Raw genomic sequence first — 24,505 nt, 5'->3', positions numbered from 1 at the left:
TCTCCTGGAGCAGTGCTGTGTCTCATGGCTTCTTCCGTGACAGGTGGACGCCCAGCTGTTGCAGGTCCAGAAGCTAGAGGAGCGAGAGCGGGTTCTGCACACATCGCTGGCCACCATAGAGAAGGAGCTGACCCTCAGGATACAGGCGCTGGAGATCCAGAAGAGGAAGGTGAGGGACACCAGAGACTTCAGGGGTAGAAGGTCTGGGAAAGAATATTCTTGTTACTGTTCCTGCACTGTTATCATAGGCAGTGGAAGCGGCCCAGCTGGCAGAGGACTTGAAGGTTCAGCTGGAACACATAGTCAGCACGCTACGTGACACGCAGAGCTTTGTGTCTGACAACCGCTCCGCCAAGGAAAAGGAGTCATTCAGCCTAAAGAGAGCACAGGTAAAGTCCCACGATCCTCCTGCCCCTCTACTGATGTCCCACGATCTTCCTGCCCCTCTGCTGATGTCCCACGATCCTCCTGCCCCTCTGCCCATGTCCTGCATTCCTCCTGCCCCTCTACTGATGTCCTGCATTCCTCCTGCCCCTCTACTGATGTCCCACGATCCTCCTGCCCCTCTACTGATGTCCCACGATCCTCCTGCCCCTCTACTGATGTCCCACGATCCTCCTGCCCCTCTACTGATGTCCCACGATCCTCCTGCCCCTCTACTGATGTCCCACGATCCTCCTGCCCCTCTGCTGATGTCCTGCATTCCTCCTGCCCCTCTGCTGATGTCCCACGATCCTCCTACCCCTCTACTGATGTCCCACGATCCTCCTGCCCCTCTGCCCATGTCCTGCATTCCTCCTGCCCCTCTACTGATGTCCTGCATTCCTCCTGCCCCCCTGCCCATGTCCTGCATTCCTCCTGTCCCTCTACTGATGTCCCACGATCCTCCTGTCCCTCTACTGATGTCCTGCATTCCTCCTGCCCCTCTGCCCATGTCCTGCATTCCTCCTGCCCATGTCCTGCATTCCTCCTGCCCATGTCCTGCATTCCTCCTGCCCATGTCCCGCGTTCCTCCTGCCCCTCTGCCCATGTCCTGCATTCCTGCTGCCCCTCTGCCCATGTCCTGCATTCCTGCTGCCCCTCTACTGATGTCCCACGATCCTCCTGTTCCTCTACTGATGTCCTGCATTCCTCCTGCCCATGTCCTGCATTCCTCCTGCCCATGTCCTGCATTCCTCCTGCCCATGTCCTGCATTCCTCCTGCCCATGTCCTGTATTCCTCCTGCCCATGTCCTGCATTCCTCCTGCCCATGTCCTGCATTCCTCCTGCCCCTCTGCCCATGTCCTGCATTCCTCCTGCCCATGTCCCGCGTTCCTCCCGCCCCTCTTCCCATGTCCCGCGTTCCTCCCGCCCCTCTGCCCATGTCCCGCGTTCCTCCCGCCCCTCTGCCCATGTCCCGCGTTCCTCCCGCCCCTCTGCCCATGTCCCGCATTCCTCCCGCCCCTCTGCCCATGTCCCGCGTTCCTCCCGCCCCTCTGCCCATGTCCCGCGTTCCTCCCGCCCCTCTGCCCATGTCCCGCATTCCTCCCGCCCCTCTGCCCATGTCCCGCGTTCCTCCCGCCCCTCTGCCCATGTCCCGCGTACCTCCCGCCCCTCTGCCCATGTCCCGCGTTCCTCCCGCCCCTATACTGATGTCTCGCCATCGTGCTGTCTCTCTTTTGCGCTCATGTAGGAGGAGATCTCTCGCCTTCGCAGAAAACTAGAGAAACAGAAGAAGATGGAGGTTTACGCTGATGCTGATCAGATCCTGCAGGAGGAGATTAAAGAATACAGAGTAAGAGAAGGGTTGAGATAGTTGAGTAGGAGGGGTGAGGCAAAGGTGCACACCTGAAATTTGGGAGGAGGATTGAGACAATAGTGCAGGTCCAGATATTTGGGAGTGGGGGGGTTGAGACCCAGGATGTTGGGTGAGGCCATGGGTACAGGGCTGGAGGCACCGTGTACTGATTTTGTGCTCCCTCCGCAGGCTCGTCTCACCTGCCCGTGCTGTAACACCCGCAAGAAAGACGCCGTCCTTACCAAGTGCTTTCATGTCTTCTGCTTTGAGTGCGTAAAGACGCGATATGACTCCAGACAGCGAAAATGTCCCAAGTGCAATGCAGCTTTTGGAGCACACGATTTCCACCGAATTTATATCAACTAGTGGCAGGAACATGAATGGACTGTAAAATAAACTACTCTGTGAGGTGTGGACCCTGGTGTCATGTGGGAGGGGAACCTCTGTTCAGACCGGACAATAAAAGACCAATTGGATCAAGATGATAGATCCGCAGGTCATGTGACCTGCATCGCTGTGTTATACCTGTGTGTAGAAGTACCGTAGATTACATGATGGGGGGTGTCCTGCTGTGTCTTCAGTGTATCAGGGCTGTCCCTGTATACGTGGCCAAACGTGGCTTGTAGGTGAGGTGATGGTAGAGCCTTATGTCTCATGCCTCCTGTCTGGTGTGTTATCTCGCCGCTCGTGCCTCCTGGGTGGAGTGCTGGCGCCGCTCGTGCCTCCTGGGTGGAGTGCTGGCGCCACTCGCGCTTCCTGGGTGGTGTGGTGTGATGGTGCCACTTGCGCTTCCTGTGTGGTGTGATGGTGCCAGCCGTGTCTCATATACGAGGTCATATATCTCATCCGTGCCGCCAGGTGCCTGTGGTAACTCTTTTTATTTTTGGTTCAGTAAGTCTCGGCTGCTCTTGCTCTTCAGTTGGCATCTCGTGGCCTCACACATGTCAGAAAGATCCTGGATATGTTGTTGAACCTGTGCAGAGGGGTAACCATCATTAGTAGCCCATACGCTTCTAGGTGTCTGTGAACCTTCTTGAGGTCACCAGCATCACTAGGAAATCCATCCCGATACGTTTGTAGGAGTCAGCCCACCACTTCCATGGACACAACGAAATGATTCCGGCACAGCATGGAATTAAAGGGGATGTTTCAGATGGCTGTCCTAGCTTCAGGATAGGTCATCCACATCAGCTCAGTGAGGGCCCGCTTCCCGACACCCCCACAGTCAGCTGGGTGAAGACACTGCAGTGCTCTGGTTTTCATTCCAGCCTCTTCCTAGGCCAGAGACGTTATGGTCGTTGGTCACGTGGCCGTGACTGGGTCTGAGCTGAGATATTAAGCACAGCTGCTATCCAATGTATGGCTTGGAGGCTGTGGGGGTGTCGGAAGTTAGACCGCCACCTATCCGATATCCCCGAAAACTCTAAATTGAATCCAAAGTTAAAACATCGTCAAGCAGACACAACAAGGTTTTCGTGCTTCGGCGGCTGGCCTTCGCCATCACCTGATCAATGTCACAGTCTTAAAGGAAATCTCAGGAGTGGAAAGCTGCATCCCCAGCGTCCTGTCCACCAACTCCTGAAACTTATTCCAAGTTGGAGATGGTCGTATAAAGCCAGGATTAGATCTTATGAGTCACCATGCTATCGTCCACTCCACAAGACACACAGTGATCTGTGCTACCCCCACCCAGAGGAGAACCGTCTGCAGGCTCCTGGAGGAGGCGATGGAAGGTTTCACACATCGCTCGGGGTTCTCCAGGCCGGGTGTGCGTCTCTGAATGGACAGAGCTCTCCAGTTAGTGGTGGGATGAGCAAAGCTTTCAAAAATGATTTGGGTGCTTCACTGAACTTCAACGAGAAATTCAATTAATTACAAATCGCATCCATTGTATGGAGCTGGCGCAATGATGGGGAACGGCGATCGCACCGCGCCCCCCCTCCCTCCATTATTTAACCCCTCAGATGCTGCATTTAACATCTGAGAGTCACATTCAGCCTATGAGGGGGATAAAAAATACATGTCTCATCCATTTGATCGGAGAGGCTGCCCTGGCCATCTTGATTAAAGAAAACAGGCCGATTCTTGTGTGTGATGACGTCACCACTCCTGCCCTGTGTGGTGACGTCACACGTCCGCACGCACGAGAATTGCCGCGTTTTCTTTATTCAATAAGTCCACTGGCCAAAGCCCATTAACCTTGCTGTGTCTGCTCTGCACGAAGATGTTTTGTTCCATCGGGTTGCAGTAACCACGGAGGACTGCAGGTGGCACTTCTGCTTAGTAATGCAGGTGGAGTAGGAATATGGGACTCTATTAAAGTGTATGGTGTGAGATTTTCACAACAATGCTGTGTGCAGTCCATGGTGACCCAATCCTCACCATCTCCAGCTGTCTCGTGGTGTCATCGATGGCGACGCTTCCGTCCGGGATGGACATGCATTGGAAGAGGTTCAGTGTCGCCATTTTTATTGCACCGATCAGTAGGGTCTTCTTTGTGGCCGTGTTTCGAATGTGCGCCCAGCGTGACTCCTGGAAAGGACAGGACATTACTAGGACGCGTTCACACATCGTTTTCATGGACACTTCACTTTGAGGGGTTTTAGAAGCTCTCCACTCATCTTGTTGGGTATTTATGTATTTTCCACTTGCAAGATTATTATTATTATTATTATTGTTATTAAAGCGCCATTCCTTCCATAGCGGTGCACATATGATAAGCGTCACACACATAATACAGACCAGTGCACTAATCATAAACAAGATGAGTTACAGACTGGTACAGAGGGCCCTGCCCGTGGGAATGGGGCAGACTGATGAGGCTGGCTTGGTGCTAGGAGTCATGATAGGAATATGGACACTTAATAAGCTGCTGGCCATTGTGGATAATACGTCACCTCGCTTGTACCCTACTGTGGCCAGAGAAGCACGTTCAGCAGAAGACACACCTGCGATCTACTAAAGCGCGTCATACAATGAGACTTCTTACTGCAGGAGGACTCCTGATCGCCTGCCACATGGACACCCTACCTTGTGTCCAATTCATAGTGTCATTTATACTATAATGACGCCATCATTTCTATCTTATGTGCTATGTACAGCACTGAGACGTTGAAATATCCTTCAGGATCAATAGTCATTTGTGATGTTGTATATGGTGGTCATCATCGGTTTTTGTGAGTGATTTTTCCCCAAGAACACCAGAGAACATGAGAGAGTGGCCACATGAGCAGGTGTCCTTCCAGTACAGAGTAGGGAAAAACTCCATCTGAAGGCGACGTCATGTGCTGGGCTCAGCTGCAGCCCACGGCTACTGATGGACCATGATATGTCCAACATGCTGCACATTTTATGATTTTCTCCTGCCAGGTACTGAGAAACTATATCCATTCTCACCCACAGTAGTCGCTGGTTCTGAGCTTCTTCCAGGTCGGCCTGTAGTTGCCCCAACTGGTTGTCTAGCTGCAGAACCTTATCACTTTTCTCTTCCAGAAAGCAGGAGAGTTGACCCTTGGCCGCATCAATGGATGACTGTCCCTCCGTAACCACTTGCTGGAGATAATGGGATGTAGCAACCAATGTGTGGTACCGACTGAGGACATCGCCTGGGACCTGGAACTGAAATGAGATCAGATGGTCATATATCACCAGCCATTAATGCCGCAGGTCATTTGGTCCCATAGAAAGATGTTCCACATTATTCCCATCACATGAGGCCAACATCCGGGTCCGTAGAGAAGAGCAGGAGACCTCATGGTTCATTTCACATACATGCTTATGTGGAAATTAATCATGGCAGCAAATATCCTCAGACCACAAGGAACCAGGAAGGATGTATGACCAGATGACTGTTCATGAATGGAGGAGTAAACCTCGCCGTGATATATGGATGTAGGAGGTTTGCAGGCGCCTTGCAGGGGGTCTCACTGCTTTCCTGGGATGATTATGGCAAAAACCATGGGCAGGACCAAAACTGATGGATCTGATAACATTTTGTCTTGTGAGCAGTATGATGTTCAGGTACAGACCTACCTACCGTGCAGCTGTCCCCTCTCTCATGTCACATTGCTTTGTCTCCCTCAGATTGCCCCACTGTCTCCTTGGACTGCTTCCATGGATTGTTCTGTTGTCTCCCCTCTTGTTGCTCTCCTCTCGGATTGCTTCCCTCTCTGCCCTCAGAGCATTTCACTGTCCCCTCTCTCCCCTCGGATCTCTCTCTCTCTCCTGTCCTTTTCAGTTCCTCAAATTGTTCCCCTACTGCCTCTCCAGGGATTGCTTCTCTGTCCTCCTCATCTCCTCAGACTTCTCCATTGTCCTCTCTGTTCCCTGCGGTCTCTTGGCTGTCTCCTCTCTCTCCTGTACCCACTCTGTTCCCTGCGGTCTCTTGGCTGTCTCCTCTCTGCCCTCAGAGCTCTCCTGTATCCTCTCTGTTCCCTGGGGTCTCTCAGCTGTCCCCTCTCTCCCCTCAGAGCTCTTCTGTATCCTCTCTGTTCCCTGGGGTCTCTTAGCTGTCTCCTCTCTCCCCTCAGAGCTCTCCTGTATCCTCTCTGTTCCCTGCGGTCTCTTGGCTGTCTCCTCTCTGCCCTCAGAGCTCTCCTGTATCCTCTCTGTTCCCTGCGGTCTCTTGGCTGTCTCCTCTCTCCCCTCAGAGCTCTCCTGTATTCTCTCTGTTCCCTGCGGTCTCTGAGCTGTCTCCTCTCTCCCCTCAGAGCTCTCCTGTATCCTCTCTGTTCCCTGGGGTCTCTTGGCTGTCTCCTCTCTCTCCTGTATCCTCTCTGTTCCCTGCGGTCTCTTGGCTGTATCCTCTCTCCCCTCAGAGCTCTCCTGTATCCTCTCTGTTCCCTGGGGTCTCTTGGCTGTCTCCTCTCTCTCCTGTATCCTCTCTGTTCCCTGGGGTCTCTTAGCTGTCTCCTCTCTCCCCTCAGAGCTCTCCTGTATCCTCTCTGTTCCCTGCTGTCTCTTGGCTGTCTCCTCTCTGCCCTCAGAGCTCTCCTGTATCCTCTCTGTTCCCTGCGGTCTCTTGGCTGTCCCCTCTCTCCCCTCAGAGCTCTCCTGTAACCTCTCTGTTCCCTGGGGTCTCTTAGCTGTCTCCTCTCTCCCCTCAGAGCTCTCCTGTATCCTCTCTGTTCCCTGGGGTCTCTTGGCTGTCTCCTCTCTGCCCTCAGAGCTCTCCTGTATCCTCTCTGTTCCCTGGGGTCTCTTAGCTGTCTCCTCTCTGCCCTCAGAGCTCTCCTGTATCCTCTCTGTTCCCTGCGGTCTCTTGGCTGTCTCCTCTCTGCCCTCAGAGCTCTCCTGTATCCTCTCTGTTCCCTGCGGTCTCTTGGCTGTCTCCTCTCTGCCCTCAGAGCTCTCCTGTAGCCTCTCTGTTCCCTGGGGTCTCTTGGCTGTCTCCTCTCTCTCCTGTATCCTCTCTGTTCCCTGCGGTCTCTTGGCTGTCTCCTCTCTGCCCTCAGAGCTCTCCTGTATCCTCTCTGTTCCCTGCGGTCTCTTGGCTGTCTCCTCTCTGCCCTCAGAGCTCTCCTGTATTCTCTCTGTTCCCTGCGGTCTCTTGGCTGTCTCCTCTCTGCCCTCAGAGCTCTCCTGTATCCTCTCTGTTCCCTGGGGTCTCTTGGCTGTCCCTCTCTCCCCTCAGAGCTCTCCTGTATCCTCTCTGTTCCCTGCGGTCTCTTGGCTGTCTCCTCTCTCTCCTGTATCCTCTCTGTTCCCTGCGGTCTCTTGGCTGTCTCCTCTCTCCCCTCAGAGCTCTCCTGTATCCTCTCTGTTCCCTGGGGTCTCTTGGCTGTCTCCTCTCTGCCCTCAGAGCTCTCCTGTATCCTCTCTGTTCCCTGGGGTCTCTTGGCTGTCTCCTCTCTGCCCTCAGACCTCTCCTGTATCCTCTCTGTTCCCTGCGGTCTCTTGGCTGTCTCCTCTCTCCCCTCAGAGCTCTCCTGTATCCTCTCTGTTCCCTGCGGTCTCTTGGCTGTCTCCTCTCTCCCCTCAGAGCTCTCCTGTATCCTCTCTGTTCCCTGCGGTCTCTTGGCTGTCTCCTCTCTCTCCTGTATCCTCTCTGTTCCCTGCGGTCTCTTGGCTGTCTCCTCTCTCCCCTCAGAGCTCTCCTGTATCCTCTCTGTTCCCTGGGGTCTCTTGGCTGTCTCCTCTCTGCCCTCAGAGCTCTCCTGTATCCTCTCTGTTCCCTGCGGTCTCTTGGCTGTCTCCTCTCTCTCCTGTATCCTCTCTGTTCCCTGCGGTCTCTTGGCTGTCTCCTCTCTGCCCTCAGAGCTCTCCTGTATTCTCTCTGTTCCCTGCGGTCTCTTGGCTGTCTCCTCTCTGCCCTCAGAGCTCTCCTGTATCCTCTCTGTTCCCTGGGGTCTCTTGGCTGTCTCCTCTCTGCCCTCAGACCTCTCCTGTATCCTCTCTGTTCCCTGCGGTCTCTTGGCTGTCTCCTCTCTCCCCTCAGAGCTCTCCTGTATCCTCTCTGTTCCCTGCGGTCTCTTGGCTGTCTCCTCTCTCCCCTCAGAGCTCTCCTGTATCCTCTCTGTTCCCTGCGGTCTCTTGGCTGTCTCCTCTCTCTCCTGTATCCTCTCTGTTCCCTGCGGTCTCTTGGCTGTCTCCTCTCTCCCCTCAGAGCTCTCCTGTATCCTCTCTGTTCCCTGGGGTCTCTTGGCTGTCTCCTCTCTGCCCTCAGAGCTCTCCTGTATCCTCTCTGTTCCCTGGGGTCTCTCAGCTGTCCCCTCTCTCCCCTCAGAGCTCTCCTGTATCCTCTCTGTTCCCTGGGGTCTCTTGGCTGTCTCCTCTCTGCCCTCAGAGCTCTCCTGTATCCTCTCTGTTCCCTGGGGTCTCTCAGCTGTCCCCTCTCTCCCCTCAGAGCTCTCCTGTATCCTCTCTGTTCCCTGGGGTCTCTTGGCTGTCTCCTCTCTCCCCTCAGAGCTCTCCTGTATCCTCTCTGTTCCCTGCGGTCTCTTGGCTGTCTCCTCTCTGCCCTCAGAGCTCTCCTGTATTCTCTCTGTTCCCTGCGGTCTCTTGGCTGTCTCCTCTCTGCCCTCAGAGCTCTCCTGTATCCTCTCTGTTCCCTGCGGTCCTCTTGGCTGTCTCCTCTCTGCCCTCAGACCTCTCCTGTATCCTCTCTGTTCCCTGGGGTCTCTTGGCTGTCTCCTCTCTGCCCTCAGACCTCTCCTGTAACCTCTCTGTTCCCTGCGGTCTCTTGGCTGTCTCCTCTCTCTCCTGTAGCCTCTCTGTTCCATGCGGTCTCTTGGCTGTCTCCTCTCTCCCCTCAGAGCTCTCCTGTATCCTCTCTGTTCCCTGCGGTCTCTTAGCTGTCTCCTCTCTCCCCTCAGAGCTCTCCTGTATCCTCTCTGTTCCCTGCGGTCTCTTGGCTGTCTCCTCTCTGCCCTCAGAGCTCTCCTGTATCCTCTCTGTTCCCTGCGGTCTCTTGGCTGTCTCCTCTCTCCCCTCAGAGCTCTCCTGTAACCTCTCTGTTCCCTGCGGTCTCTTGGCTGTCTCCTCTCTCTCCTGTAACCTCTCTGTTCCCTGGGGTCTCTTGGCTGTCTCCTCTCTGCCCTCAGAGCTCTCCTGTATCCTCTCTGTTCCCTGCGGTCTCTTGGCTGTCTCCTCTCTCCCCTCAGAGCTCTCCTGTAACCTCTCTGTTCCCTGCGGTCTCTTGGCTGTCTCCTCTCTCTCCTGTAGCCTCTCTGTTCCATGCGGTCTCTTGGCTGTCTCCTCTCTCCCCTCAGAGCTCTCCTGTATCCTCTCTGTTCCCTGCGGTCTCTTAGCTGTCTCCTCTCTCCCCTCAGAGCTCTCCTGTATCCTCTCTGTTCCCTGCGGTCTCTTGGCTGTCTCCTCTCTGCCCTCAGAGCTCTCCTGTATTCTCTCTGTTCCCTGCGGTCTCTTGGCTGTCTCCTCTCTCCCCTCAGAGCTCTCCTGTATCCTCTCTGTTCCCTGCGGTCTCTTGGCTGTCTCCTCTCTCCCCTCAGAGCTCTCCTGTATTCTCTCTGTTCCCTGCGGTCTCTTGGCTGTCTCCTCTCTCCCTCAGAGCTCCCTGTCCTCTTCTGGTTCCCTGCGGTCTCTTGCTGTCTCCTCTCTGCCCTCAGAGCTCAGAGCTCTCCTGTATCCTCTCTGTTCCCTGCGGTCTCTTAGCTGTCTCCTCTCTCCCCTCAGAGCTCTCCTGTAGACCTCTCTGTTCCCTGCGGTCTCTTGGCTGTCTCCCTCTCTGCCCTCAGAGCTCTCCTGTATCCTCTCTGTTTCCCTGCGGTCTCTTAGCTGTCCTCCTCTCTCCCGTCAGAGCTCTCCTGTATCCTCTCTGTTCCCTGCGGTCTCTTAGCTGTCTCCTCTCTGCCTCAGAGCTCTCCTGTATCCTCTCTGTTCCCTGCGGTCTCTTGGCTGGTCTCCTCTCTCCCCTCAGAGCTCTCCTGTATTCTCTCTGTTCCCTGCGGTCTCTTGGCTGTCTCCTCTCTCCCTCAGAGCTCTCCTGTATTCTCTCTGTTCCCTGCGGTCCTCTTGGCTGTCTCCTCTCTGCCCTCAGAGCTCTCCTGTATTCTCTCTGTTCCCTGCGGTCTCTTGGCTGTCTCCTCTCTGCCCTCAGAGCTCTCCTGTATTCTCTCTGTTCCCTGCGGTCTCTTGGCTGTCTCCTCTCTGCCCTCAGAGCTCTCCTGTATCCTCTCTGTTCCCTGGGGTCTCTTGGCTGTCCCCTCTCTCCCCTCAGAGCTCTCCTGTATCCTCTCTGTTCCCTGCGGTCTCTTGGCTGTCTCCTCTCTCTCCTGTATCCTCTCTGTTCCCTGCGGTCTCTTGGCTGTCTCCTCTCTCCCCTCAGAGCTCTCCTGTATCCTCTCTGTTCCCTGGGGTCTCTTGGCTGTCTCCTCTCTGCCCTCAGAGCTCTCCTGTATCCTCTCTGTTCCCTGCGGTCTCTTGGCTGTCTCCTCTCTCTCCTGTATCCTCTCTGTTCCCTGCGGTCTCTTGGCTGTCTCCTCTCTGCCCTCAGAGCTCTCCTGTATCCTCTCTGTTCCCTGCGGTCTCTTGGCTGTCTCCTCTCTGCCCTCAGAGCTCTCCTGTATTCTCTCTGTTCCCTGCGGTCTCTTGGCTGTCTCCTCTCTGCCCTCAGAGCTCTCCTGTATCCTCTCTGTTCCCTGGGGTCTCTTGGCTGTCTCCTCTCTCCCCTCAGAGCTCTCCTGTATCCTCTCTGTTCCCTGCGGTCTCTTGGCTGTCTCCTCTCTGCCCTCAGAGCTCTCCTGTATTCTCTCTGTTCCCTGCGGTCTCTTGGCTGTCTCCTCTCTCCCCTCAGAGCTCTCCTGTAGCCTCTCTGTTCCCTGCGGTCTCTTGGCTGTCTCCTTTCTGCCCTCAGAGCTCTCCTGTATCCTCTCTGTTCCCTGCGGTCTCTTAGCTGTATCCTCTCTGTTCCCTGCGGTCTCTTGGCTGTCTCCTCTCTGCCCTCAGACCTCTCCTGTATCCTCTCTGTTCCCTGCGGTCTCTTAGCTGTATCCTCTCTGTTCCCTGCGGTCTCTTGGCTGTCTCCTCTCTGCCCTCAGAGCTCTCCTGTATCCTCTCTGTTCCCTGCGGTCTCTTGGCTGTCTCCTCTCTCCCCTCAGAGCTCTCCTGTATCCTCTCTGTTCCCTGCGGTCTCTTAGCTGTCTCCTCTCTCCCCTCAGAGCTCTCCTGTATCCTCTCTGTTCCCTGGGGTCTCTTGGCTGTCTCCTCTCTGCCCTCAGAGCTCTCCTGTATCCTCTCTGTTCCCTGCGGTCTCTGGGCTGTCTCCTCTCTGCCCTCAGAGCTCTCCTGTATCCTCTCTGTTCCCTGCGGTCTCTTGGCTGTCTCCTCTCTGCCCTCAGAGCTCTCCTGTATCCTCTCTGTTCCCTGCGGTCTCTTGGCTGTCTCCTCTCTGCCCTCAGAGCTCTCCTGTATTCTCTCTGTTCCCTGCGGTCTCTTGGCTGTCTCCTCTCTGCCCTCAGAGCTCTCCTGTATCCTCTCTGTTCCCTGGGGTCTCTTGGCTGTCCCCTCTCTCCCCTCAGAGCTCTCCTGTATCCTCTCTGTTCCCTGCGGTCTCTTGGCTGTCTCCTCTCTCTCCTGTATCCTCTCTGTTCCCTGCGGTCTCTTGGCTGTCTCCTCTCTCCCCTCAGAGCTCTCCTGTATCCTCTCTGTTCCCTGGGGTCTCTTGGCTGTCCCCTCTCTCCCCTCAGAGCTCTCCTGTATCCTCTCTGTTCCCTGCGGTCTCTTGGCTGTCTCCTCTCTCTCCTGTATCCTCTCTGTTCCCTGCGGTCTCTTGGCTGTCTCCTCTCTCCCCTCAGAGCTCTCCTGTATCCTCTCTGTTCCCTGGGGTCTCTTGGCTGTCTCCTCTCTGCCCTCAGAGCTCTCCTGTATCCTCTCTGTTCCCTGCGGTCTCTTGGCTGTCTCCTCTCTGCCCTCAGAGCTCTCCTGTATCCTCTCTGTTCCCTGCGGTCTCTTGGCTGTCTCCTCTCTGCCCTCAGAGCTCTCCTGTATTCTCTCTGTTCCCTGCGGTCTCTTGGCTGTCTCCTCTCTGCCCTCAGAGCTCTCCTGTATCCTCTCTGTTCCCTGGGGTCTCTTGGCTGTCTCCTCTCTCCCCTCAGAGCTCTCCTGTATCCTCTCTGTTCCCTGCGGTCTCTTGGCTGTCTCCTCTCTGCCCTCAGAGCTCTCCTGTATCCTCTCTGTTCCCTGCGGTCTCTTGGCTGTCTCCTCTCTGCCCTCAGAGCTCTCCTGTATTCTCTCTGTTCCCTGCGGTCTCTTGGCTGTCTCCTCTCTGCCCTCAGAGCTCTCCTGTATTCTCTCTGTTCCCTGCGGTCTCTTGGCTGTCTCCTCTCTCCCCTCAGAGCTCTCCTGTAGCCTCTCTGTTCCCTGCGGTCTCTTGGCTGTCTCCTTTCTGCCCTCAGAGCTCTCCTGTATCCTCTCTGTTCCCTGCGGTCTCTTAGCTGTATCCTCTCTGTTCCCTGCGGTCTCTTGGCTGTCTCCTCTCTGCCCTCAGACCTCTCCTGTATCCTCTCTGTTCCCTGCGGTCTCTTAGCTGTATCCTCTCTGTTCCCTGCGGTCTCTTGGCTGTCTCCTCTCTGCCCTCAGAGCTCTCCTGTATCCTCTCTGTTCCCTGCGGTCTCTTGGCTGTCTCCTCTCTCCCCTCAGAGCTCTCCTGTAACCTCTCTGTTCCCTGCGGTCTCTTAGCTGTCTCCTCTCTGCCCTCAGAGCTCTCCTGTATCCTCTCTGTTCCCTGCGGTCTCTTAGCTGTATCCTCTCTGTTCCCTGCGGTCTCTTGGCTGTCTCCTCTCTCCCCTCAGAGCTCTCCTGTATCCTCTGTTCCCTGCGGTCTCTTGGCTGTCTCCTCTCTGCCCTCAGAGCTCTCCTGTATTCTCTCTGTTCCCTGCGGTCTCTTGGCTGTCTCCTCTCTCCCCTCAGAGCTCTCCTGTAGCCTCTCTGTTCCCTGCGGTCTCTTGGCTGTCTCCTTTCTGCCCTCAGAGCTCTCCTGTATCCTCTCTGTTCCCTGCGGTCTCTTAGCTGTATCCTCTCTGCCCTCAGAGCTCTCCTGTATTCTCTCTGTTCCCTGCGGTCTCTTAGCTGTATCCTCTCTGTTCCCTGCGGTCTCTTAGCTGTATCCTCTCTGCCCTCAGAGCTCTCCTGTATCCTCTCTGTTCCCTGCGGTCTCTTAGCTGTATCCTCTCTGTTCCCTGCGGTCTCTTGGCTGTCTCCTCTCTGCCCTCAGACCTCTCCTGTATCCTCTCTGTTCCCTGCGGTCTCTTAGCTGTCTCCTCTCTGCCCTCAGAGCTCTCCTGTATCCTCTCTGTTCCCTGCGGTCTCTTAGCTGTATCCTCTCTGTTCCCTGCGGTCTCTTGGCTGTCTCCTCTCTGCCCTCAGAGCTCTCCTGTAACCTCTCTGTTCCCTGCGGTCTCTTGGCTGTCTCCTCTCTCTCCTGTAGCCTCTCTGTTCCCTGGGGTCTCTTGGCTGTCTCCTCTCTCTCCTGTAGCCTCTCTGTTCCCTGGGGTCTCTTGGCTGTCTCCTCTCTCTCCTGTAGCCTCTCTGTTCCCTGCGGTCTCTTGGCTGTCTCCTCTCTGCCCTCAGAGCTCTCCTGTATCCTCTCTGTTCCCTGCGGTCTCTTGGCGGTCTCCTCTCTCCCCTCAGAGCTCTCCTGTAACCTCTCTGTTCCCTGCGGTCTCTTAGCTGTCTCCTCTCTGCCCTAAGAGCTCTCCTGTATCCTCTCTGTTCCCTGCGGTCTCTTGGCTGTCTCCTCTCTGCCCTCAGAGCTCTCCTGTATCCTCTCTGTTCCCTGCGGTCTCTTGGCTGTCTCCTCTCTCCCCTCAGAGCTCTCCTGTATCCTCTCTGTTCCCTGGGGTCTCTTGGCTGTCTCCTCTCTGCCCTCAGAGCTCTCCTGTATCCTCTGTTCCCTGCGGTCTCTTGGCTGTCTCCTCTCTCCCCTCAGAGCTCTCCTGTATCCTCTCTGTTCCCTGCGGTCTCTTAGCTGTATCCTCTCTGTTCCCTGCGGTCTCTTAGCTGTCTCCTCTCTCTCCTGTATCCTCTCTGTTCCCTGCGGTCTCTTAGCTGTCTCCTCTCTCTCCTGTATCCTCTCTGTTCCCTGCGGTCTCTTGGCTGTCTCCTCTCTGCCCTCAGAGCTCTCCTGTATCCTCTTTGTTCCCTGCGGTCTCTTGGCTGTCTCCTCTCTGCCCTCAGAGCTCTCCTGTATCCTCTCTGTTCCCTGCGGTCTCTTAGCTGTCTCCTCTCTGCCCTCAGAGCTCTCCTGTATCCTCTCTGTTCCCTGCGGTCTCTTAGCTGTATCCTCTCTGTTCCCTGCGGTCTCTTGGCTGTCTCCTCTCTGCCCTCAGAGCTCTCCTGTAACCTCTCTGTTCCCTGCGGTCTCTTGGCTGTCTCCTCTCTCTCCTGTAGCCTCTCTGTTCCCTGGGGTCTCTTGGCTGTCTCCTCTCTCTCCTGTAGCCTCTCTGTTCCCTGGGGTCTCTTGGCTGTCTCCTCTCTCTCCTGTAGCCTCTCTGTTCCCTGCGGTCTCTTGGCTGTCTCCTCTCTCCCCTCAGAGCTCTCCTGTATCCTCTCTGTTCCCTGCGGTCTCTTAGCTGTATCCTCTCTGTTCCCTGGGGTCTCTTGGCTGTCTCCTCTCTCCCCTCAGAGCTCTCCTGTATCCTCTCTGTTCCCTGCGGTCTCTTAGCTGTAACCTCTCTGTTCCCTGGGGTCTCTTGGCTGTATCCTCTCTGTTCCCTGCGGTCTCTTGGCTGTCTCCTCTCTCCCCTCAGAGCTCTCCTGTATCCTCTCTGTTCCCTGCGGTCTCTTAGCTGTATCCTCTCTGTTCCCTGGGGTCTCTTGGCTGTCTCCTCTCTGCCCTCAGAGCTCTCCTGTAACCTCTCTGTTCCCTGCGGTCTCTTGGCTGTCTCCTCTCTCTCCTGTAGCCTCTCTGTTCCCTGGGGTCTCTTGGCTGTCTCCTCTCTCTCCTGTAGCCTCTCTGTTCCCTGGGGTCTCTTGGCTGTCTCCTCTCTCTCCTGTAGCCTCTCTGTTCCCTGCGGTCTCTTGGCTGTCTCCTCTCTGCCCTCAGAGCTCTCCTGTATCCTCTCTGTTCCCTGCGGTCTCTTGGCGGTCTCCTCTCTCCCCTCAGAGCTCTCCTGTAACCTCTCTGTTCCCTGCGGTCTCTTAGCTGTCTCCTCTCTGCCCTAAGAGCTCTCCTGTATCCTCTCTGTTCCCTGCGGTCTCTTGGCTGTCTCCTCTCTGCCCTCAGAGCTCTCCTGTATCCTCTCTGTTCCCTGCGGTCTCTTAGCTGTCTCCTCTCTCTCCTGTATCCTCTCTGTTCCCTGCGGTCTCTTGGCTGTCTCCTCTCTGCCCTCAGAGCTCTCCTGTATCCTCTTTGTTCCCTGCGGTCTCTTGGCTGTCTCCTCTCTGCCCTCAGAGCTCTCCTGTATCCTCTCTGTTCCCTGCGGTCTCTTAGCTGTCTCCTCTCTGCCCTCAGAGCTCTCCTGTATCCTCTCTGTTCCCTGCGGTCTCTTAGCTGTATCCTCTCTGTTCCCTGCGGTCTCTTGGCTGTCTCCTCTCTGCCCTCAGAGCTCTCCTGTAACCTCTCTGTTCCCTGCGGTCTCTTGGCTGTCTCCTCTCTCTCCTGTAGCCTCTCTGTTCCCTGGGGTCTCTTGGCTGTCTCCTCTCTCTCCTGTAGCCTCTCTGTTCCCTGGGGTCTCTTGGCTGTCTCCTCTCTCTCCTGTAGCCTCTCTGTTCCCTGCGGTCTCTTGGCTGTCTCCTCTCTCCCCTCAGAGCTCTCCTGTATCCTCTCTGTTCCCTGCGGTCTCTTAGCTGTAACCTCTCTGTTCCCTGGGGTCTCTTGGCTGTATCCTCTCTGTTCCCTGCGGTCTCTTGGCTGTCTCCTCTCTCCCCTCAGAGCTCTCCTGTATCCTCTCTGTTCCCTGCGGTCTCTTAGCTGTATCCTCTCTGTTCCCTGGGGTCTCTTGGCTGTCTCCTCTCTCCCCTCAGAGCTCTCCTGTATCCTCTCTGTTCCCTGCGGTCTCATAGCTGTAAACCTCTCTGTTCCCTGGGGTCTCTTGGCTGTCTCCTCTCTCCCCTCAGAGCTCTCCTGTATCCTCTCTGTTCCCTGGGGTCTCTTAGCTGTATCCTCTCTGTTCCCTGGGGTCTCTTGGCTGTCTCCTCTCTCCCCTCAGAGCTCTCCTGTATCCTCTCTGTTCCCTGCGGTCTCTTAGCTGTAACCTCTCTGTTCCCTGGGGTCTCTTGGCTGTCTCCTCTCTCCCCTCAGAGCTCTCCTGTATCCTCTCTGTTCCCTGGGGTCTCTTGGCTGTCTCCTCTCTCCCCTCAGAGCTCTCCTGTATCCTCTCTGTTCCCTGGGGTCTCTTGGCTGTATCCTCTCTGTTCCCTGCGGTCTCTTGGCTGTCTCCTCTCTCCCCTCAGAGCTCTCCTGTATCCTCTCTGTTCCCTGCGGTCTCTTAGCTGTAACCTCTCTGTTCCCTGGGGTCTCTTGGCTGTCTCCTCTCTCCCCTCAGAGCTCTCCTGTATCCTCTCTGTTCCCTGGGGTCTCTTAGCTGTCTCCTCTCTCCCCTCAGAGCTCTCCTGTATCCTCTCTGTTCCCTGGGGTCTCTTGGCTGTCTCCTCTCTCTCCTGTATCCTCTCTGTTCCCTGGGGTCTTTTGGCTGTCTCCTCTCTCTCCTGTATCCTCTCTGTTCCCTGGGGTCTCTTGGCTGTCTCCTCTCTCTCCTGTATCCTCTCTGTTCCCTGGGGTCTCTTGGCTGTCTCCTCTCTCTCCTGTATCCTCTCTGTTCCCTGGGGTCTCTTGGCTGTCTCCTCTCTCTCCTGTATCCTCTCTGTTCCCTGGGGTCTCTTAGCTGTCTCCTCTCTGCCCTCAGAGCTCTCCTGTATCCTCTCTGTTCCCTGCGGTCTCTTAGCTGTCTCCTCTCTCCCCTCAGAGCTCTCCTGTATTCTCTCTGTTCCCTGCGGTCTCTTGGCTGTCTCCTCTCTGCCCTCAGAGCTCTCCTGTATTCTCTCTGTTCCCTGCGGTCTCTTGGCTGTCTCCTCTCTGCCCTCAGAGCTCTCCTGTATCCTCTCTGTTCCCTGCGGTCTCTTAGCTGTATCCTCTCTGTTCCCTGGGGTCTCTTGGCTGTCTCCTCTCTCCCCTCAGAGCTCTCCTGTATCCTCTCTGTTCCCTGCGGTCTCTTAGCTGTATCCTCTCTGTTCCCTGCGGTCTCTTGGCTGTCTCCTCTCTGCCCTCAGAGCTCTCCTGTGTCCTCTCTGTTCCCTGCGGTCTCTTGGCTGTCTCCTCTCTGCCCTCAGAGCTCTCCTGTATTCTCTCTGTTCCCTGCGGTCTCTTGGCTGTCTCCTCTCTGCCCTCAGAGCTCTCCTGTATCCTCTCTGTTCCCTGGGGTCTCTTAGCTGTATCCTCTCTGTTCCCTGGGGTCTCTTGGCTGTCTCCTCTCTCCCCTCAGAGCTCTCCTGTATCCTCTCTGTTCCCTGCGGTCTCTTAGCTGTATCCTCTCTGTTCCCTGCGGTCTCTTGGCTGTCTCCTCTCTGCCCTCAGAGCTCTCCTGTGTCCTCTCTGTTCCCTGCGGTCTCTTGGCTGTCTCCTCTCTCCCCTCAGAGCTCTCCTGTATCCTCTCTGTTCCCTGCGGTCTCTTAGCTGTAACCTCTCTGTTCCCTGGGGTCTCTTGGCTGTCTCCTCTCTCCCCTCAGAGCTCTCCTGTATCCTCTCTGTTCCCTGGGGTCTCTTAGCTGTATCCTCTCTGTTCCCTTGGGTCTCTTGGCTGTCTCCTCTCTCCCCTCAGAGCTCTCCTGTATCCTCTCTGTTCCCTGCGGTCTCTTAGCTGTATCCTCTCTGTTCCCTGCGGTCTCTTGGCTGTCTCCTCTCTGCCCTCAGAGCTCTCCTGTATTCTCTCTGTTCCCTGCGGTCTCTTGGCTGTCTCCTCTCTGTTCCCTGGGGTCTCTTGGCTGTCTCCTCTCTCTCCTGTATCCTCTCTGTTCCCTGGGGTCTCTTAGCTGTATCCTCTCTGTTCCCTGGGGTCTCTTGGCTGTCTCCTCTCTCCCCTCAGAGCTCTCCTGTATCCTCTCTGTTCCCTGCGGTCTCTTAGCTGTATCCTCTCTGTTCCCTGCGGTCTCTTGGCTGTCTCCTCTCTGCCCTCAGAGCTCTCCTGTGTCCTCTCTGTTCCCTGCGGTCTCTTGGCTGTCTCCTCTCTCCCCTCAGAGCTCTCCTGTATCCTCTCTGTTCCCTGGGGTCTCTTGGCTGTATCCTCTCTGTTCCCTGCGGTCTCTTGGCTGTCTCCTCTCTCCCCTCAGAGCTCTCCTGTATCCTCTCTGTTCCCTGCGGTCTCTTAGCTGTAACCTCTCTCCCCTCAGAGCTCTCCTGTATCCTCTCTGTTCCCTGGGGTCTCTTAGCTGTCTCCTCTCTGCCCTCAGAGCTCTCCTGTATCCTCTCTGTTCCCTGGGGTCTCTTGGCTGTCTCCTCTCTCCCCTCAGAGCTCTCCTGTATCCTCTCTGTTCCCTGGGGTCTCTTAGCTGTATCCTCTCTGTTCCCTGGGGTCTCTTGGCTGTCTCCTCTCTCCCCTCAGAGCTCTCCTGTATCCTCTCTGTTCCCTGCGGTCTCTTAGCTGTAACCTCTCTGTTCCCTGGGGTCTCTTGGCTGTCTCCTCTCTGCCCTCAGAGCTCTCCTGTATTCTCTCTGTTCCCTGCGGTCTCTTGGCTGTCTCCTCTCTGCCCTCAGAGCTCTCCTGTATTCTCTCTGTTCCCTGCGGTCTCTTGGCTGTCTCCTCTCTGCCCTCAGAGCTCTCCTGTATCCTCTCTGTTCCCTGCGGTCTCTTGGCTGTCTCCTCTCTGCCCTCAGAGCTCTCCTGTATCCTCTCTGTTCCCTGGGGTCTCTTAGCTGTATCCTCTCTGTTCCCTGCGGTCTCTTGGCTGTCTCCTCTCTCCCCTCAGAGCTCTCCTGTATCCTCTCTGTTCCCTGCGGTCTCTTGGCTGTCTCCTCTCTCCCCTCAGAGCTCTCCTGTATCCTCACTGTTCCCTGCGGTCTCTTGGCTGTCTCCTCTCTGCCCTCAGAGCTCTCCTGTATCCTCTCTGTTCCCTGCGGTCTCTTGGCTGTCTCCTCTCTGCCCTCAGAGCTCTCCTGTATCCTCTCTGTTCCCTGCGGTCTCTTGGCTGTCTCCTCTCTGCCCTCAGAGCTCTCCTGTATCCTCACTGTTCCCTGCGGTCTCTTGGCTGTCTCCTCTCTCTCCTGTATTCTCTCTGTTCCCTGCGGTCTCTTGGCTGTCTCCTCTCTCCCCTCAGAGCTCTCCTGTATCCTCTCTGTTCCCTGCGGTCTCTTGGCTGTCTCCTCTCTGCCCTCAGAGCTCTCCTGTATCCTCACTGTTCCCTGCGGTCTCTTGGCTGTCTCCTCTCTGCCCTCAGAGCTCTCCTGTATCCTCTCTGTTCCCTGCGGTCTCTTGGCTGTCTCCTCTCTGCCCTCAGAGTGCTCTCTTGTGCCCTTCTGGTACCTCTTCTGACGCCTCCACCGAGTTCTCCAAGTAGTCCCAGAACTTTCTGTGTTGCTGGATTTGGGCCAGAACCCTCTGCTTCCTGCTCACCAGGGCTTGTTGCTCCTCCTGCAGGAGGCGCTGTTGCTGCTCTTTCTGCTTGTAGATTTCTTGTGCTCGTCTTGCTTTCTTCACCGCCTGCAGGGACTTCACCTCATTCTCCTGGAAGACAGATATGATCAAGAGTGGAGAGGGTGCAGCCTGAACCTGGACTCAACCCTATCCCAAAGAAGCAGCAGATGTCACCGTGTACAGTGACGTCACATAGTGTGATCCCATCATGTACAGTGACATCATATAGTGTGATCTCATCATGTACAGTGATGTCACATAGTGTGATCTCATCATGTACAGTGACGTCACATAGTGTGATCCCATCATGTACAGTGACATCATATAGTGTGATCTCATCATGTACAGTGACGTCACATAGTGTGATCTCATCATGTACAGTCACATCATATACATTGTGATCTCATCATGTACAGTGACATCAGATACATTGTGATCTCATACAGTGACATCATATAGTGTGATCTCATACAGTGATGTCACATAGTGTGATCTCATCATGTACAGTGACGTCACATAGTGTGATCCCATCATATACAGTGACATCACATAGTGTGATCTCATCATGTACAGTCACATCATATACATTGTGATCTCATACAGTGACATCATATAGTGTGATCTCATCATGTACAGTGACATCATATAGTGTGATCTCATCATGTACAGTGACATCATATAGTGTGATCTCATCATGTACAGTGACATCATATAGTGTGATCTCATCATGTACAGTGACGTCACATAGTGTGATCTCATCATGTACAGTCACATCATATACATTGTGATCTCATCATGTACAGTGACATCAGATACATTGTGATCTCATACAGTGACATCATATAGTGTGATCTCATACAGTGATGTCACATAGTGTGATCTCATCATGTACAGTGACGTCACATAGTGTGATCCCATCATATACAGTGACATCACATAGTGTGATCTCATCATGTACAGTCACATCATATACATTGTGATCTCATACAGTGACATCATATAGTGTGATCTCATCATGTACAGTGACATCATATAGTGTGATCTCACCATGTACAGTGACATCATATAGTGTGATCTCATCATGTACAGTGACATCATATAGTGTGATCTCATCATGTACAGTGACATCATATAGTGTGATCTCATACAGTGACATCATATAGTGTGATCTCATCATGTACAGTGACATCATATAGTGTGATCTCATCATGTACAGTGACATCATATACATTGTGATCTCATACAGTGACATCATATAGTGTGATCTCATCATGTACAGTGACATCATATAGTGTGATCTCATCATGTACAGTGACATCATATAGTGTGATCTCATCATGTACAGTGACATCAGATACATTGTGATCTCATACAGTGACATCATATAGTGTGATCTCATCATGTACAGTGACATCATATAGTGTGATCTCATCATGTACAGTGACATCATATAGTGTGATCTCATCATGTACAGTGACATCAGATACATTGTGATCTCATCATGTACAGTGACATCAGATACATTGTGATCTCATACAGTGACATCATATAGTGTGATCCCATCATATACAGTGACATCATATAGTGTGATCCCATCATATACAGTGACATCATATAGTGTGATCTCATCATGTACAGTGACATCAGATACATTGTGATCTCATACAGTGACATCATATAGTGTGATCTCATCATGTACAGTGACATCATATACATTGTGATCTCATACAGTGATGTCACATAGTGTGATCCCATCATGTACAGTGACATCAGATACATTGTGATCTCATACAGTGACATCATATAGTGTGATCCCATCATATACAGTGACATCACATAGTGTGATCTCATCATGTACAGTGACATCACATAGTGTGATCCCATCATATACAGTGACATCATATACATTGTGATCTCATCATGTACAGTGACATCATATACATTGTGATCTCATACAGTGACATCATATAGTGTGATCCCATCATATACAGTGACATCATATAGTGTGATCTCATCATGTACAGTGACATCATATACATTGTGATCTCATACAGTGATGTCACATAGTGTGATCTCATCATGTACAGTGACATCAGATACATTGTGATCTCATACAGTGACATCATATAGTGTGATCCCATCATATACAGTGACATCATATACATTGTGATCTCATCATGTACAGTGACGTCACATAGTGTGATCTCATCATGTACAGTGACATCATATACATTGTGATCTCATACAGTGACATCATATAGTGTGATCCCATCATATACAGTGACATCATATACATTGTGATCTCATACAGTGACATCATATAGTGTGATCTCATCATGTACAGTGACATCATATAGTGTGATCTCATCATGTACAGTGACATCATATACATTGTGATCTCATACAGTGACATCATATAGTGTGATCTCATCATGTACAGTGACATCATATAGTGTGATCTCATCATGTACAGTGACATCATATATATTGTGATCTCAAATGTACAGTGACATCATATAGTGTGATCTCATCATGTACAGTGACATCATATAGTGTGATCTCATACAGTGACATCATATAGTGTGATCTCATCATGTACAGTGACATCATATAGTGTGATCTCATCATGTACAGTGACATCAGATACATTGTGATCTCATCATGTACAGTGACATCAGATACATTGTGATCTCATACAGTGACATCATATAGTGTGATCCCATCATATACAGTGACATCATATAGTGTGATCTCATCATGTACAGTGACATCATATACATTGTGATCTCATACAGTGACATCATATAGTGTGATCCCATCATATACAGTGACATCATATAGTGTGATCTCATCATGTACAGTGACATCATATAGTGTGATCTCATACAGTGACATCATATAGTGTGATCTCATCATGTACAGTGACATCATATAGTGTGATCTCATCATGTACAGTGACATCAGATACATTGTGATCTCATCATGTACAGTGACATCAGATACATTGTGATCTCATACAGTGACATCATATAGTGTGATCCCATCATATACAGTGACATCATATAGTGTGATCTCATCATGTACAGTGACATCATATACATTGTGATCTCATACAGTGACATCATATAGTGTGATCCCATCATATACAGTGACATCATATAGTGTGATCTCATCATGTACAGTGACATCATATAGTGTGATCCCATCATATACAGTGACATCATATAGTGTGATCCCATCATATACAGTGACATCATATAGTGTGATCTCATCATGTACAGTGACATCAGATACATTGTGATCTCATACAGTGACATCATATAGTGTGATCCCATCATATACAGTGACATCATATAGTGTGATCTCATCATGTACAGTGACATCATATACATTGTGATCTCATACAGTGATGTCACATAGTGTGATCTCATCATGTACAGTGACATCAGATACATTGTGATCTCATACAGTGATGTCACATAGTGTGATCTCATCATGTACAGTGACGTCACATAGTGTGATCTCATCATGTACAGTGACATCATATAGTGTGATCTCATCATGTACAGTGACATCATATACATTGTGATCTCATACAGTAACATCATATAGTGTGATCTCATCATGTACAGTAACGTCACATAGTGTGATCCCATCATATACAGTGACATCATATAGTGTGATCTCATCATGTACAGTGACATCATATAGTGTGATCTAATCATGTACAGTGACATCATATACATTGTGATCTCATACAGTGACATCATATAGTGTGATCTCATCATGTACAGTGACATCAGATACATTGTGATCTCATACAGTGACATCATATAGTGTGATCCCATCATATACAGTGACATCATATAGTGTGATCTCATCATGTACAGTGACATCATATACATTGTGATCTCATACAGTGATGTCACATAGTGTGATCCCATCATGTACAGTGACATCATATACATTGTGATCTCATACAGTGACATCATATAGTGTGATCCCATCATATACAGTGACATCACATAGTGTGATCTCATCATGTACAGTGACATCACATAGTGTGATCCCATCATATACAGTGACATCACATAGTGTGATCTCATCATGTACAGTGACATCATATACATTGTGATCTCATACAGTGACATCATATAGTGTGATCCCATCATATACAGTGACATCATATAGTGTGATCTCATCATGTACCAGTGGACCATCAATATACAGTGTGATCTCATACGTGATGTCACATAGTGTGATCTCATCATGTACAGTGACATCAGATACATTGTGATCTCATACAGTGACATCATATAGGTGGTGATCCCATCATATACAGTGACATCATATACAGTGTGATCTCATCATATACAGTGACGTCACATAGTGTGATCTCATCATGTACAGTGACATCATATACATTGTGATCTCATACAGTGACATCATATAGTGTGACCCATCATATACAGTGACATCATATACATTGTGATCTCATACAGTGACTCATATAGTGTGATCTCATCATGTACAGTGACATCATATAGTGTGATCTCATCATGTACATGGACATCATATAGTGTGATCTCATCATGTACGTGACATCATATAGTGTGATCTCATCATGTACAGTGACATCATATAGTGTGATCTCATCATGTACAGTGACGTCACATAGTGTGATCTCATCATGTACAGTCACAT

The 24,505-nt window shown here is 52.4% G+C and overlaps 2 protein-coding genes across 4 annotated transcripts in view; one reads left to right on the top strand and one right to left on the bottom strand.

Moving 5' to 3' along the window:
- The window catches only part of RNF40 (ring finger protein 40), a 35,937-nt gene extending 33,674 nt beyond the window's left edge, over window positions 1-2,263 (top strand). For all 3 annotated transcript variants that reach the window (XM_044303083.1, XM_044303082.1, XM_044303081.1), the window contains exons 17-20: window positions 44-169; window positions 249-389; window positions 1,674-1,775; window positions 1,968-2,263. In XM_044303083.1, coding sequence (XP_044159018.1) covers window positions 44-169; window positions 249-389; window positions 1,674-1,775; window positions 1,968-2,144 — 546 coding nt within the window. In that variant the 3' untranslated portion in view covers window positions 2,145-2,263. The remainder of the gene's footprint in view (window positions 1-43; window positions 170-248; window positions 390-1,673; window positions 1,776-1,967) is intronic.
- Window positions 2,264-2,419: 156 nt separating this feature from the next.
- Window positions 2,420-20,863, bottom strand: LOC122945535 (coiled-coil domain-containing protein 42-like). Its single transcript, XM_044304598.1, has 4 exons — window positions 20,849-20,863; window positions 19,691-19,891; window positions 5,175-5,396; window positions 2,420-4,310 (listed from the first exon to the last, which is right to left on the bottom strand). Exons 1-4 carry the CDS (start codon window positions 20,861-20,863, stop codon window positions 4,095-4,097), a joined length of 654 nt encoding a protein of 217 aa, XP_044160533.1. The 3' UTR covers window positions 2,420-4,094.
- Between the last annotated feature and the right edge of the window lie 3,642 nt (window positions 20,864-24,505).

The sequence above is a fragment of the Bufo gargarizans genome, chromosome 8, assembly GCF_014858855.1.
Source record: "Bufo gargarizans isolate SCDJY-AF-19 chromosome 8, ASM1485885v1, whole genome shotgun sequence".
NCBI lineage: Eukaryota > Metazoa > Chordata > Amphibia > Anura > Bufonidae > Bufo > Bufo gargarizans.
Note: the sequence above shows the minus strand (reverse complement) of the source record. Positions and strands in the feature narration are given on the sequence as shown.